Here is a 16,690-nt window from a genome sequence, read left to right as displayed (position 1 = left end):
AAGGAAAATGAAAAAAAAAAGAGAAATAGGGAAATAAGAGCGGAGACAAAAAAGCAGGCGTGTAAAAAGATATAGAGGAAGTGACGAACGTGGTAATTGTAGTCTCTAGTAGACCAATGATAAGTAAAAAAAAAACTCGGTAATGACTCAACTGGCTTCCGGTGTGACAACTGTTTAGGTTAGCACTCGAGGGTGTCTGCTGCGATAATTTATTATATGTTTATGCGCGTTATAATATTGCACTGCAAGTGTCATCATTCGCCACATCCAAATCACGACATTCAAGCTGTTTTGGGGTGTGGGCTCTCGTCGATCCACCAAAGTTTTTACTTAAGCGATCGTGATCGCACCAGCTGTAGCCAGACCTCGCACGTGCATTTCGAAGATAAACCATTCGAATAGCCGAGTCGAGCATGGTTCGTGCTGTATGCTTCAGGCTACACTCTTCTTTTAGGAGCGTGCATGCATCTTATATACGTTACTTTACCGTCCAGTCGCTCCACTCACCGTGCAACCACGGAGAGCGGAACCTCTGCGCATGCGTAGAAGGGGTCCGGCTGCACACGTAGGCCAGGCCGAAGGCCAGGCTCAGCAGGCTTGGCCACATGGCTGGACGGCGATGCTGCCTTTGCTGAAAAGAGTCACCGAAAGCGGTCGTTGGAACAACAGAGACGTTTCTAAGCGCGTATAACCACGAAACACCATTCGATGAAATTATCAACCACTCGTGGGGATTACATAGGCCTGTGCTTATGCATAGTGTATCCGCCGCTATTGACACCGCCACCACCTCCGTTGTTGCGGCAACCGAAGTCGTGGCGCAAGGAGCAAGGGACCAGATGTACGCCGACTGCTATGCCGAAGAGTTCCCGGCCACCTACCACGAGGTGCTTGGGCACTATAGGAAAGACCGAAAGATATATCCGGAACCCCACGTGCGTCTGGACAGGTCGCAGGCGGTGGACCTGAGGCGGCTGCAGACGGGTACTTTCACCAACCCCTACCACTTGCACCACCTGTGGCCCGCGCTGCACCCGTCGCCTGGCTGCCCGTGGTGCGAGCACGGACGGGCCGATATGGCCCATGTACTTTGGGAATGCGAAAGAAATGAAGATAGACTACGAGGAAGGACGAGAACAGCTGAAAGACCCTCTGAAGCGGGGCGCCTTGCTGAGCGATGGCGAACCGCCCTTCTCAGCGAGGCCCCCGAAGACCAGGAGTGGGCCGTCCAGCGGGCCAGGGACGTCGCCGAGGACCTCGAAAGATGTTCCTCGAATGGTGGCTCCCTGGCAGGTTAGCCCCGGGCACAATAACAACCGTTTGGCAAATAAAGTTTACTCAACTCAACTCAACTCCATAACCAATCCACATTACGTACGCTAAGGGAGAGAGAAAAGATCCCTTTTTTTCATGAGTAACTAAAACCCTACACGAGAAATATTTCGTTGGGATGCGAAAATAAGGCGTTGTAACTAAACTCGCGGTACAGTTTATTTCTTCTTCTTCGTGCTTCATATACAGTTAAAAAATCATCATCATCATCATCATCATCATCATCATCATCATCATCAGCCCAACTACGTCCACTGCAGGGCAAAGGCCTCTCCCATGTTCCGCCAGTCAACCCGGTCCTGTGCTTTCTGCTGCCACGTTATACCTACAAACTGCTTAATCTCATCTACCCACCTAATTTTCTCTCTCCCCCTCACGCGTTTGCCATCTCTTGGAATCCAGTCAGTTATCCTTAATGACCACCGGTTATCCTGCCGACGTGCTACGATGCAGCGATGGCGTAGTGGGTAGAGCATCAGCTTCGCATGCAAGAGGTCCGTGGTTCGAATCCCGGTGCCGGACAATTCCCAACCGGATTAAAAAAGAATCCGCGTGATGATGGAATTGTGTAAAAAGGCCTGGGGTGCAGCCTCACTGGCGACCACAGCCAGCAATGCACTCCCTCACCAGAGCAGGATTGGCCACCCTAGTACTTGGCCACTACCTCCCACATGAATACACCAATTAACCCTCCAATTAACCCTCGGTTAAAAAATCAGGCACAATTAACTTATAATGTTGCCTGTGTGTATGCTGGAGCATAAGTCCGCTGACACACATTACGACACACGCAGTTTTTGAATTTCATTAATTTCATTACCTTACTCAGCATGCACTCTATTCACTATTGGAGCGGCAAGAATTGGGTGATGAAGGCTAAAGTATGAGATGTATATGAAACATTGCAGCTGTGTATACAATTGCTAGGCGAATCGATTATTGTATTGGGATTGACTGTAGACAATGTTGTTGTTATAACAGCGGATAGTCAACGTCAGCCGATATTAGCCAACACTTATCATCATTTAGCCAGCACTAGTGCCAATATGACCAGAATATACAGCAGTACAAGCAGTACTACTGCGAACCCACATCACATGGACGGATGAGTGAAAGAAAAAGAAACGGATTAAGATCATACGGTCAAGTTTTTCTGCGTCATTTATACAACGTTAGCCAGAATTTTCCAACACTTAAGAAAATATCAGCCGACACTGCCAACTATGTCGCAGATAATCAAGAAATGTCGAAGCAGGACCAGTGTGCTTGCCGTTACGTTCAGTAATAGAAATATTTAAGCTGTCTGCAACGAAAGCCTCATCTATTCGTATACCATGTATATAGATGAGGCTCTGAATAGCCGCACAGTATCACTGATAGAGTACTAGAGGACGCAGGCCTAAGTTGCAGGGCGAAGTGAAACATCAAAAGTTAAACTCACTAGTTTAGCAGTGGTTCTCAGTGGACATCCGGAGCCCAGACAACTTCGGGGGCGGATGAATTGCTTTCCAACTGACTCCAAGGTCTCTCATTCGTCGAGTGCTAGACGTTAGTTCCCCACTGTCAACTCGAGGGGACTCCCCACAATGCTTGGAACGAACTAACAATAACGTTTCTGATACGAAAGAAAGGGGATTTTCCGCTATTCCGAAGAAAATGTTGCCCAGGATATCCTACTAACACAAATAGCCGTCGAGAAATGCTCTTTCTGAAAAATATGTCGTGCAGCTCGAGCTTAAGGAAACGCTTCAAAGTTTTGCACAACGAAAAGAAAAGGAAAACACAGCTCAAACGCAGCAGTTTCCCAATCGGTTATTGCCTTTCTAGAAATTTGAGGGGTCATCAAAGTGCGCCGTACTGAACGTGAGAGACTCCGCTTTTACGGGACGCTCACTCGCCGCACAAGTGTTTTACAGTCGTGCGGCAAAACATTTGCGCGGAGTGTTAAACGGCACCAGCGGAGATAGTGTTAAGCTCTCCGACACCGACAAGGTAAAACTATTAACGAACTGCACTTGTCACACCAAATTACCTCCAAGCTCGTCTCGTAAGTGAGCTTGACTGGGCTGGTCGGTAGATTATTGGAATGAAATCCAAGAGAACGAACTCCTCTCGGAACGATTTTTCATCTGGAGTTCGTGTTTTCGTCCCCGTTGTAGATTAATAAAATAGGCAAACTGGCCTCTAAACTTGGAAAGAAGTACTAATTTTGCGTATCGCCTGACAATAATCGAAAGCACACAGTATGGTTATTGGTCAGGAGAGGAGCTCAAGAATGCGGATGGGGAGAGGGACTGCAGAAAGAGGTTCTAGAATCGGCTGCGATGAAACTTCGGGAGCTAAGATTCTTCGATCGACATCTCTTCGCCGAAGAAGGTCGAGTGCCCACGGCATAAGTTTCGTAATGGACGGGCACGTGCTGAACATCGACAGCCCTAAGCCTTGCTTTCGCCACTGTGCCTCGCAAACACACTTCCGCATCATTAATTCTGGCTCCGACAACAGTTAATGGGGGTCGATTGCACGAAGCTGTCGCCGTGCGAGAACTGTTCCTTATCGACTAATTGACATAACCAACGATTCGGTAACTAAAGGGCAATTCCTAAGCAGCTTACGCGTGGACAGTACACTATCGATTTCTGTTCATAAGCAGCTGTCGTTGTGTTCGACTTACGTGAAGGTGCTGTGTGTTGGTGCGCCGTAACGTTGGTCGGTAACAATCGAATTGTAATGCAGCTAACAAATTCCATAAAATAGCTTCCGCATTCGACTTTGGACTTTCGTTTCTACGTATATGGTATCGTGATTAGTTGGCATTAGAAGAAAAAAAATCACAGTTTCACTGCAAGGGCGAAGAAATGAGTACGATATCAACAAATTGTAATGCTATACGAAGTAAGGCTGGCAGCTAACTCTTATATCCAGTCTCGCGTAACTCTACAAAACGCTTGTGTAAGAGAATACGGCCGCTCCAGGGAGAGGAGCGGATTTCGCACAGTCTCTTCGCGTTGAGGGCGCAGCACGTAGAAGTGTATACGAGCCGTCCGCTGATGCCTGCCGAGATAACACGCGCGCCAGCGATCGCGACCGCTCCCTTAGAATCAAAGTTCACAGTTGCTGCTCGAGCGACACCCCCCTCCACCCGCGTCTCTTCATGCTCCTTCAAAACGGGCGGGGCATTTCCTCTCTGCTTGAGCAGCATTAGACGGCAGGCTTCGTACTCGGGGTGATGTTATTGTGCGCCCTCCAAGCGACGGAGATGGGCCGGCTCGTTTGATCTCTGCTTCAGCCGCGGTCGTCGCCCCCATTCGCGCGCTTCTACCCTCGAGTAGAACACACGATGCGCGGGGGATTTTATCGATTTGGACTTTATACGAAACACGACGACGACGGCAAAAACCCGTAGAGAGTGTCCATATAATTGCTGCCGCAATAAAAAAATTATACCGATATTCAGGTTAAGACTGTTTTCCATGACGCTATTCCTTTGAAGTGCAAACATTTTGACTTGTTGGCAGAATGCATTCCCCAGTGCAACTTAAACACTCTGTGTTGTACAGGCAGTGCCTTTTCTCTCTCATCTTAAGTGGTGAAATGGAATGCTAACCATATTACTACACTCTCAATCAGAGAATCAAAATGAAACCAAGAGGTCCAATTTTAGTGTCACAGCTTTAAATGTGAAGCCGTGGCGCTTGCGACGTGCAACTGAAAACGCAGCAGCAGCATCAAATTGTCGAAGCGAAGGACATTGGCCTGGATTCTATATTCAGCCATTTACGCGATTTCACATAGAAAGGCTCCTAGTTCCAACAAAACGCATTATTTTGCGACTGCTCTAAGCAGGAGAACAATGTTGTTGAAACCGGACCGGTTATGCAGGGAATACTTCAAGAGCGTTGCTTACATGGTGGGTAGTGGCCTAGTTTTGCTTAATGTGCTGAGCAAGAAAGTTGTAATAGCAGGGCCTCAGACGAATCTGTTCATAGATTATCAAGTAGACATGCCTATGTGAAAAGTGCTTGCTTGTGGCGTTCTTGTAATGGGATGAATGAGTTATGAGATACGTGTCGTTTGAAGAATAGTTAAAAGAGGGGTGGTATTCTGTAAGAGAAAAGTCAACTAAATGGAGTGTCCGCTGATTGGACCGATCTAGAGAGATGACCAACCGGCGCCAATCGTCACCACCGACTGTCCAGCCCTGTGTAATCAGAGTGCGCTGTAAACACATAGTCCACCTAAACGGCTCCGACGGAATAACCTCCCAGGTGTGATTATATGTTGTGAACGAGAGATTGCCGTCTGCGATGCCAAGCTGAATACACCAGTTCTCGTGAACGAGAGGTTTCAACGCACGCGAGAAGCATATTGTCAGAGCTCGAATTCAGGGTATAAATTTACAGGATAACGGCAGTGGATACGTTAGGTCCGGTTGTCTGTCATAAAGTTTGAACATTCGAACCTCTCCTAGTGAGCATAGTGGCATTTTGAATGAGCTGCTGAATGCATTCGGAGGACGTCGCCCCTGACCACCTCCGCTCTTATTTTGTGCAGCGGAAAGTGCGTGAAACCCGGGGACGAGCTGGTTTCATGGCGCGTGTAGGCACGCTACAAATGCGCGCAGTGGCCGTGCTTTCCGGCTTGGAACGGCGATACGGAAATGCAAAGTGGCGAGGAAGGGCTGCGCCTAAAAGAAATTCGTGTATAGCAGAGTGTGTTAGAAAGAATTGGCGGAGTTCCGGGCACATATCCCAGTAGCAAAATAAAATAAAACGTGAAGAGTGGAGGAAGCTACTAAGCAACGAAAATCAACAGTGTGCGTCACATTTCGTGGGTTTCGGCACGGCGAAACGTGTCCAGTGTGTTTAGCGGAAGCCAGGCACAATTCACTTCCGCTGCTTCGCCTATGGCATAGTGCAAGGGCTTGTTTCCATGGAAGCGGACGGGTTCCATAGATTGCTGCTATGACCTTCTTTATTTTCTTTTTTCGTTTTGATTATTTCATTTGTGATCTTGTTTATTTATGTTAGTATACTCGTGAGCTCACGACTAGGTTGTATGCTGACGAACCTCATTCTGGGTAGTATAAAAGCCTGCTATTTGATGTGCGCTTCTGTGGAACCACGCGTCCCCTTTATGCATTCGAGCCGAGCCTTGATGTAACTTTAATTGTTCCCTGTATTAATTATAACATACGCGCTGTTGAGGAATTCGATTAGTAGTTTTCACGTTTGCGGATTATACTATGGCCACTTCTAGTAATGTTAGGCATGGCACGCTTGGCCACAGCTATGCCAGAATAACTTAAAAGGAGGCGTCAAGAGAATGCTCAGGAAGCTAAGGATGCGGCAGAGGGGAACGTCTTAGAAGTTTGGATGCTGCAAATATAAAGGTACCCTAAAGGCGCCAGAATAGCTAAATTAACTCACTATTTTAAGGCGTCTGCGTGGTTGAAAATATCTTGACTCACCAGCACTCTAGGATAATAACGAAAACACTATCAACCATGAATAATTGTCAATGTAAGCGATACCTAAACACTCTTAGAAATATATATGCCTTATTGAAAAGAATAATGCGCTTGAACGATGTATACTTGTTGCAGTGGAGGTGTTTAGGCAGTGTTTGTAGTTTCATGGCCTTACCTTCACATCTGCACGCCCACAATTTATGTGGCTAAGGATGCGCACAGGAGTATTTGTAGGGCTTTGATCTGTTTCTCTTTCTATATTTCCCTATATTTTTAGTACCCCCACCCACCTCCGCCCCCCAGCTCTTTTATGTAGGGCAGCAATTCGAATGTAGAAGGTCCGCTGAAATTCATAAAAGTTTCAGGATGTTGAGATGCTTTAAACATATCAGCATTATAAGAATAAAGTACGATATGTTTTAAAGGACGTTGAATCCATAACAAAGTGACCTGTAAAGCGAAGCATGTTCCGGGTTCGACTTTTACCGTTACAAATGCCTTTGTGCTTACATAATTTGTTACAACTGCAGCCTGTACCACAGCGAAGGCCCACACTTTCTTTTAGCCTCACTCATTCATTTGTAAGCGTCGGTCAACAGAACCAGGTGACACGGGAAAAAAAAACGGTAAAACGTAATTACACGCGTGGGTCCTTTAATGTGATGCTGTTTCACGAGTACACAACGCTAGCGTCCACACGACCACCAGCCCTTGTTTGATTTGAGTTAAACTGCATTTCCCGGATAACATATAAATGAGACAACCATTTCCTTTGTGCATAAAGCGACGGACATTTAGAAGGTATCCCACGCCCGAATCAGAAGCAATGTACACTATGTAAACAGCGTCTTTTTATAAACGAGGAAAAAGATGGGAACATGTTTTCTCGGTGCAAACTGCCCGTTGAGCGCAGGACACATAAGATCAATAAGAAAGCAGGGCAGCGTAACCGCAGGAAACAATGCTACAGAAAGTGGTGCCCATTTACTGCAGCATCCATCTACCTAATACTTTGACCGTTTGCGTGGCCTGTTGTGACGTATTTCTCTTTCTAACGGCGTCCTGCGTGCGGGCCCCGGGGGAGAAATGTTCCGGAAGAAAAACCAATTAAAACTTTTCTCCTCGTCGCCTCAGGACTGAGCCCTGTTTGTCTCTTTCGCGGTAATCGGGAAATTGGATCGCAAAGGTGACGCTAACGACGCCACGGGCGCTACGCGACGCCCCTGCAGAGGGATGCCGCATGTGACAGGATAAGCGCATGCGGTGAAACTGTACCCGCGCGTCGCCTCTTCGCTTGGCGCACCGCGGAAAGGCCCGCAAGATCTTCCCGGTCAGAGTAGACGCCAGCATTCCATTAACTCAACTCTGCGCGAGCGTTCAGTAGTTGGAATTGAAAAAAAAAAAGGTCGTGTTCTTTCTCTTGTTTCGTCGTTGATGCCAGCCTTCGCGGTGCGGGTAGACGCGATGAAAATCAAGACGTGATGGGCATGTCTCTAGGGAATCCAATCGTGATGGGAGTTTGATCGACTAAATGAATGAACAGCTTCAGTAGGGCGATAGAAGGTTTACGCCAGGAAGCACAGACGCTCGCATCAAATATTTATTCCTTTATCAGAGCCCTTATTTTGTTCTTTTCTTAGATTCACTGGGGCATACATTTCAAAGAATGAAAGAAATTTTAGACTTAGTGTTTCAAAGGCGCTATGCAGAACGCAAACTGCACAACACAGAGACGACAGTGCTCTCCGCATCGATTTCCCCAAGCCAGACAACCTCGGACCCGCCTGAGCGGGACACCGTGTAAGGACGCCTTCGTGAGCATACTTCGCAGGGTGGGTAAGGGAGGTGCCTCAAGGTGCCCGCAGTGCCGAGTGAACCGCAAGCTGCCATCAAGTGGAAGGTGATCGGCAAGATCATTAGAGAGCCACGGCCTGGCACCGGCCGCCTATGTAACACTCCTCCAGAGGAGGGGGGAAAAGAAACGGGCGAAACGACACTTCGTTGATCCTTAACAACGTATACGGTTCGAGAATATTTTCATTTCAAAAATTATGTATAGATAGATAGATAGATAGATAGATAGATAGATAGATAGATAGATAGATAGATAGATAGATAGATAGATAGATAGATAGATAGATAGATAGATAGATAGATAGATAGATAGATAGATAGATAGATAGATAGATAGATAGTGCTATGAAATAACTTTCGTCAAGCACAGTTCGCTATCATCCAGATAAAAACATGGTGCACGAGTATTTTAAATGCAGACCGTTTCTTTACGAACCAAAGGCACAGCGACTGTTTTTTTTTCTATCGTCCCATCCGTCATACAGCCTCCACCGTAGCTAAATTGGTAAACATCGGAAGGTTTATCCGAAGGTTGTAAGTTCGGTCCGTACCGCCGGCAAGTTGTCTTTTCGTCCACTTTAATTTCTTTACATTTATATAACAATTATTAAACTACAGGTAAAAGACTATACAACAGCAGCAGACGCCTTTGTTGTGTCCGTGTTTGCACGCCCCGTCTTTTTAACATGAATACCTACCAACTAGCTCAGCTCTCAGTTATTCTATGAAGACGTTGAGTCCCTGTTTAGATTCATACCAGCCCGCCACAATGGTCTAGTGGTTATGGCGCTCAACTGCTGACCCTAAGGTCGCGGTTTCGAATCCCGGCTGTGGCGGCTGCATTTTCAATGGAGGCGAAAATGTTTGAGGCCCGTGTACTTAGCTTTAGGAGTACGTTAGAGAGTCCCAGGTGGTCGAAATTTCCGGAGCCCTCTACTACGGCGTCTCTCAATCATATCCCGGTTTTGGGGCGTTAAACCCCATATATTATTATATTACTCTACAAATAATTGGGGGTTTTCGAACAGGGGCTCCAAACGTTTTGGGTAGCGTTGAGGCCACTGCGCATGCGCGAGACCCAAACGGCGTTTGGGTTTTGCGTTGGGGACGCTATTTCACGAATTTAGCGGGAGCCCCAAAGCCTGCCCCAAAAGCTCTGGGTCAAACAATCATGACGGCGCCCACTGAAGCGATGGCACTTGGCCCAGACTAGTGTGACCTAGAATAGGGGGAGCGTCCAAAGCGCCGCAGACCCTATTCGAAAACTCTTAGCTTCTGCTTAACCCAAAGCGAGCACACGCAAAGGGCTTTGTATTCGAAAACTCCCTAATATCCCACTCCCCTATACTTTCCTTGGCTTCGTTGTCCGTTAGTTTCATCAGGTTGTGTCTAAAAAAGAAAACTAGCCCAAGATCTGTTCCCGTTCTTCCGCCCGTTGCGTTAAGCAGGATTATGAACAGGACGCTCTTCAGAGTAACTGCTACGTGTTCTTAAAGCGTCGAATGGCGTTATATACAGGCGTAAATGAGGGCAGTTATTGCTGTAGACGCACGCGCGTTTATCCAAAATATGGTCAAAATTTGTCGGAAGCGCATAGGCTTGAAAGTAGACTGCTAAGCACAATAGGTTCTTCTTCCTTGCTAATCTCGAAAGGGTTACAGAAAGTAATCAATTTTCAGTTTTCAGAAAGTAATGACTTTTCAGAAAGTAATCAGTTTACGTCACTGTAACGTTCATTCAAAGATCAAAGGACCTCCATAATGTATGCTGTACCCCTCTCCACCGGCTCAGAAAATAATGCTCCGTTTTTGTTAGCAACCGTTCCCCTGAGTCAGCTTTTCCCGCTGGTTCTGCCGACTGCGGCGGAATCTCTTTTGTAAGTGTGAGTTATAGCCTAGCCAAAGACGGACCGAGCGAGTGGTAAACACACACACAGAGCGCTGACTGCTAATTGAATGTACTAACGCTAAGTGGCTGACACAAGCTAAGCAAAGCATTTCGCTCTGCTCAATACGAAGGTGTTTCCTTGTGCCAACTATCGTGAACTCCGACCTTAGCGTGAAATACTTGCATCCCTATGGTAAAAAAGACAGGCACAAATTTATTAGTTCATGATTACCAGTCGAATTATTGTCTTCGTCAACGGTACGATAAGCTCGGGAAACCTTTGCAAGGGCAATTGTTGTAAAAAGAAACTTCGTTTGCGATAGTTGCACATGTTTTGCTGTTTGATTACATCAGTCACTTCCACCACCAGCTGTGCCGATGAAGTCTTGCGTACTGCACTTACCGCTGGGCTCATTTAGTACAATGCAAATCGCTTCTGTCTGGGTGATAACCCGCCTTTTATTCAAAGCGGGAAAACCCCGAGAAATGAAGCGATAGACTGCAGTAATTGTCTCAGCACGGAGAAAGCGTCGGCGACGAGAGGATATAGGGCGCCACTGTATCGCTTACGGATGCTTCACGCGCCACCGTGTGCAACGCCGACAAAAAGAGGACCACGATATGGAAACAGCGACGAAAGAAACCTCCCTCCTCTCGGTATACGCAAGGTCAGACATGACGGGACGCAGTTGTATGATTATTTTTTCTTTCGACGCAGAATACAATTAGCATTAATAACAAAGCGCTTGCAAGTATGTCAGCAGGTCACTTGGCGGCCCCATCCGTGGAACATTTAGCATCTCCTCCTGGGAACAAAGAGCGTTTTAGTGTGTTACGTCAGAACGGAACTCCATTAACGGGCGCTTGGTGCACGTCTTGCAACGACCGTAAAAGAACTGTTCCAGCTGGCTGCCACGGAGGCGGCGTCTGTGCCCGGATGCAGTTCGGAAAACTACGCGCCCGCGCTTCTTCTGCTTTTTTTTTTAGCGCACCATGCCCACTTGTACGTAGGCGGAAGGGCGTATAGTGTCTCCAAGAGGCTTTCGCGGCTATCAGTGTTTGTACGCTTCAGTGGGCTCCTCCTATTTTACTTATGTGAATGTAAGTGGCACGACTGGTGTCCGAAAGCGAGGCACAACTTATTGTCGCAACGATCGAAGCACCAACGTCGGCACAGATTAGGTACATTCTGTCACATGGGCTAGAGGGAATCCCGGCCTGCACCACACATGTATCGCAGGATATCAAGGATACGGTAGTCCGTCCAGTCCGTCTCGTCTTCTCTTAGTCCCATACATTGCGCTTCAGCTTTTCAAAAGATTTGATTCAATTGTACCAACAATCTACTTTCGTAAAGATCGCAACTTCGCATACTTCTCGCGTCTTTGCAACGCTCGCTGAGCCAGTTTTCTTTTTCTTTGCCTTTCCAGCGCTGCTCCCATGTAGAACTCGAACCAGCTAGGTCACCAACCTGTCCTCGTGGACAGGTTGGTGACCAGTTTGCACCGCACTACAGTATTTCAAGATAACATATATTACAGAGCCTGCACTGTAGTAACCCTTTAACTTCTACATTACTGGCTGACGACTAGACCTCTGTAGTTACTGCGCGGACCCGGGCTAATCAAGTTTCCCGGTCCTCTCTGTTTCAGCGGTCTCGTTGCTGACCAGGCACTGCATGTGGCGCAGTCACATTGAGGACGCTCTTTTCGCAGCTAGGGCAGCAGGATGCTTTGTCTCCTCACGGTCGGCAGGCTCTAAAATCTACCGAGCCTAAAGGTGCTCGTCGCAGCGATAAAATGCAAAAGAGCGCAGCGCGATGAATCCGGCGCAAAGTGCTCGCATCCTTCTCTGTACTTACACTATAGGTGTTTACGGGCCAGGAATTCTAGGTCGCCTGCCTCGCGCTGCCGCGCGTAAAACGCGCTGGCGCGCTTTTATTACCGCCTTTATCCCGGAATTCACGTCCTACGTGCGCCTCTATTAGGAGGAGCCGATGCGCGGGCCTGTAAGGCTGCCTGTTCGTTCATATTTTCATGCAAGAAAGCTGATTCTATCGCGAGCCATCGAAAACTTATCTGGCAAAGGCATCGGCCTTTCTTTTCTTTCTTTTTGTCTTTTTTATGGAATGCGAGAAGTAATGCATTTCATACAGAACACCTGAGATTGCTTGAAAAATTAAACGCAATAGCTTTACCAGAACATAAGAAACGCTCAAGGGATTGTTGCTGCGGTATCATAAACCCCGATATCTTCTAAGGTACTGTACGTATGCAGTAGACGTGGAAAATTTGCGTTTACTTTGCTAAATGTACAAAGCGGTAAAGCTGCTGCTAAGCTCGAGATGGATCTTGATGTTCCAGGGCCCTGCACCATGCATTGGACTGAGTCTGCAGGCGGCTTTTATGCAACGTGAGTAACCGTCCTTTTAAAACAAACGTTCGCATATTACACTTGCTTGCCCATTAAAATATGCCGGGTGGCCGAAAATTGGGGGACGCTTAAGCTTCGCCTTTAAGAGTTGAACGCGATAGCGATACCCGGCCCCATCCTTATGGTGCTCTTTTCGCTTCTCATTATGTTCAGTCGCCCGGTCTCTCTCTCTCTCTCTCTCTCACACACACACACACACACACACACACACACACACACACACACACGCACACACGCACGCACGCACGCACGCACGCACGCACGCACGCACGCACGCACGCACGCACGCACGCACGCACGCACGCACACACACGCACGCACGCACGCACACACACACACACACACAACACACACACACACACACACACACACACACACACACACACACACACACACACACACACACACACACACACACACACACACACACACACACACACACACACACACACACACACACACACACACACACACACACACACACACACACACACACCACACACACACACACACACACACACACACACACACACACACACACACACCACACACACACACACACACACACACACACACACACACACACACACACACACACACACACACACACACACACACACACACACACACACACACAGTAAAGGTAAAGGTTTCCGCCCTCTTCAACAGCAGTCCGCCGCGGTGGTATAGCGGCTACGGTGCTCGGCTGCTGACCCGAAAATCGCGGGATCGAATCCCGGCCGCGGCGGTCGCATTTCGATGGAGGCGAAATGGTAGAGGCCCGTGTACTTAGATTTAGGTGCACGTTAACGAACACCACATGGTCGAAATTTCAGGAGCCCTCCACTACGGCGGCTCTCATAATCATATCGTGGTTTTGGGACGTAAAACGCCAGATATCATTATCTTCAACAGCACTGTTATGACTACAGTGTACCCACTACGTGTGTGTAAGAGAATGCGCACACTAATGTGTATGCCTTTTGTAATGGGTGGCATGCTTTAAATCACCAACTCGTTATGCAGTTCACATGGTGTGACGCCCGATGGCAGTATGCGCTTTGTACCCCGTTTTACTGCGATATTACATCTCGTAGTGTGACACCTGTACACAGGACGCGTATGTTTGTGAAGCATTAAAGTTAATTTCAGTGCAGTTCCAAGCAATGAATTGGCTCTGTGGTAGAGCACCTGCTTGCCACGCAGGCGGCCTGGGCTCGATTCTTACTCGAAGCTAATACTTCTTATTATTTATTTCATTCGCATCTTTCTCGATTTTTCGGTCACGGACAAGATGGTGATTTTTCGCTCACAGCCAACGACGTCGACACCGACGCCGACACCGGAATTTCTTCGGAACGAGCTCTTTAACGCTATCGCGTTAAAATTAATTCGTATTTTCTCACTATACGCCACGCCTCACAATCGGAGCGTGCTTTTTGGCACGTAGAACACAATTGATCTTGTTTTCATCCGAAACGCCTGCTGCGTGCCACTGCTACGCGATTGTGAAAAAGGCGTCGTACTGCAGCATTCATGAACCTCTCATCACATCAAAAGTATCGCACGTCGCGTTCGAATTAGCGACATCAATGCGTACCCCAAAGAAGTGCCGCGATGTTTCTGTCTGGAAAACACAGATCCCAGTTGAAAGCGCAGCTAGCTCTTTTCGCAGCTGCAGATGGATTCTTCGAAGTATGCCGACCACGCCTCGCGAGTAAGTATCCTATGCGTACGATGGTGTCAGCGCTGTTTTTTATCCTAAACGCGCAGTTAGCAAGCTCCTCGTGTAAAAAATCGGCAGATCCCACGCAGTGTGGGAATCGATGTAATGCGAAGCAGCCAGCATAGAGCTGCATACATCGTCTTGTTTGTCATTGAGGCTAATGAAGTCATTCATGTCGTGACATCTAGTTCGCTATATATCGCGAGATTGTCATACATGCATGCGTGTAAAATCTGGTATATGCCACGCTAATGAAACATCTATTCTGCTACACATATACGATGCGTGACCTGCTATTTATGTTCGTCACATACTCCTGTCATGCCATACCAATTTAAGTGTATATCCAATGAACAAAATGGCCGCGAGTGCACGATGAGCGTGGCGTCTAAATCATACCCTACATGACGCGCATTTCATGATTTTCGTATTACCACCTGTTATTTATGTTCGTCACACAGTCACGTTGCGCAATACCAATTGTGATGTATATCAAGCTAGCGAAACGGACGCCAGACACCATGATCATGGCACGTAAGTCATGCTGTACATGACATGCGTGTCACGATTTTCATATTAACTCCTGTTATTTATGTTCGTCACACAGTCACGTCGCGAGGTACCATTTTTGGTGTATATAAGGCTAGCGAACGGCCACCAGCGCACCATGAGCGTGGCACGTAAGTCATGCTGTACATGACATGCGTGTCATGATTTTCATGTTACCACCTGTTATTTGTGTTCGTCACACAGTCACGTCGCGCAATACCAATTTCGGTGTATATCAAGCTAGCGAAACGGCCGCCAGCGAACCATGAGCGTGGCACGTAAGTCATGCTGTACATGACATGCGTGTCATGATGTGCACGTTGGACCTGTCACTTATGTTCGTCATACACTCTTCTCACGCCATACCAATTTCGGCAAATATCAAACTAACGGAACGGCCGCAAGAGCACCAGAACAGTGGCATATAAATCATGTCGTTCATGACATGGATATCATGATTGTCATGTTATGACCTGTCATTTATGTTCGTCATAAAGTCATGTTACGCCATACCAATTTTGGTGTACATCCTATAAACAAAACGGCCAGGAGAGCACAAAGTCGTAGGCGGCTAGATAGATAGATACGCTCAAAGTCGCAGAAGTTCGCTAAGAAATGCTTCGCATTTAAAAAATGGTCAAATAAAACTTGCGCAACGGTTACCAGAAAACAAACGCGTGGGAGCCCTTCTGAGGCACCGATCGCTCGCAGCATGTCAAGCAAGCGTCGTTTTGACAGTAAGCGTTCCATCCGCCAATGACTGATCTGACGCAGAAGGGTGCACAATATGTCCACGCTTTTTCCTTGAAGCGCACGCGCGTTTGTCTTCTCTCGTAACACTACGTGTAAATAAAGAACGAGCTGACGAAACGAACGGACGCGCAACAACAAACGAAAAGAAATCGGTCGCAATGTCTCGAGAAAATCGAAGCAGATGCCACTAACCTTGAGATCGCCAGCCGAAGCTAATCCCAGGCCTTGGGCGGCAGTTAATCCGAGCGAGTCTATAGAGTGCACGTGTGCAGTGCTTTCGACTGCGCTTCGATGAAGACTCGCCGAAGCACGGGGCTCTATCGGGATTCCACGAAAGAGCCACACCGATGGGCAACACACCGCTTGTCTGTCTCTGCAGCCGGTGACTCCCACGATGGTGCGCAGTCGGCAGCCGTGGGCCACGCGCATATACGGAGGCGTGCGTGCATGCGCTCTCCCGCGGTGCGTGTGTGCCGACACCGCCTCCGCTTGCGGCAAGACCGGTGCACAAAATAAGAAACTTCAAGATTGAGAACGGCTAGCGCACTTCTCTTACCCTAAGCATTACAAGAACTCCTGCGCAATGGTAGACCGCGTAAGCGTGTTAGGGGAGGTGCAAGGAAAGAAAGGAGACGTCACGGTGAGAAGGGCGGGTGCCAGGGCAACGAGCTGATAGCGGAGGACTA

The 16,690-nt window shown here is 47.7% G+C and overlaps 1 protein-coding gene across 1 annotated transcript in view; it reads right to left on the bottom strand.

Moving 5' to 3' along the window:
* LOC119388021 (uncharacterized) overlaps window positions 1–16,296 on the bottom strand; it is a 45,139-nt gene extending 28,843 nt beyond the window's left edge. The window contains exons 1-2 of the mRNA XM_037655625.2: window positions 16,197–16,296; window positions 508–631 (exon numbers count right to left, since the gene is read on the bottom strand). Coding sequence (XP_037511553.2) covers window positions 508–607 — 100 coding nt within the window. The 5' untranslated portion in view covers window positions 608–631; window positions 16,197–16,296. The remainder of the gene's footprint in view (window positions 1–507; window positions 632–16,196) is intronic.
* Between the last annotated feature and the right edge of the window lie 394 nt (window positions 16,297–16,690).

The sequence above is a fragment of the Rhipicephalus sanguineus genome, chromosome 3, assembly GCF_013339695.2.
Source record: "Rhipicephalus sanguineus isolate Rsan-2018 chromosome 3, BIME_Rsan_1.4, whole genome shotgun sequence".
NCBI classification, from domain to species: Eukaryota; Metazoa; Arthropoda; class Arachnida; order Ixodida; family Ixodidae; genus Rhipicephalus; species Rhipicephalus sanguineus.
Note: the sequence above shows the minus strand (reverse complement) of the source record. Positions and strands in the feature narration are given on the sequence as shown.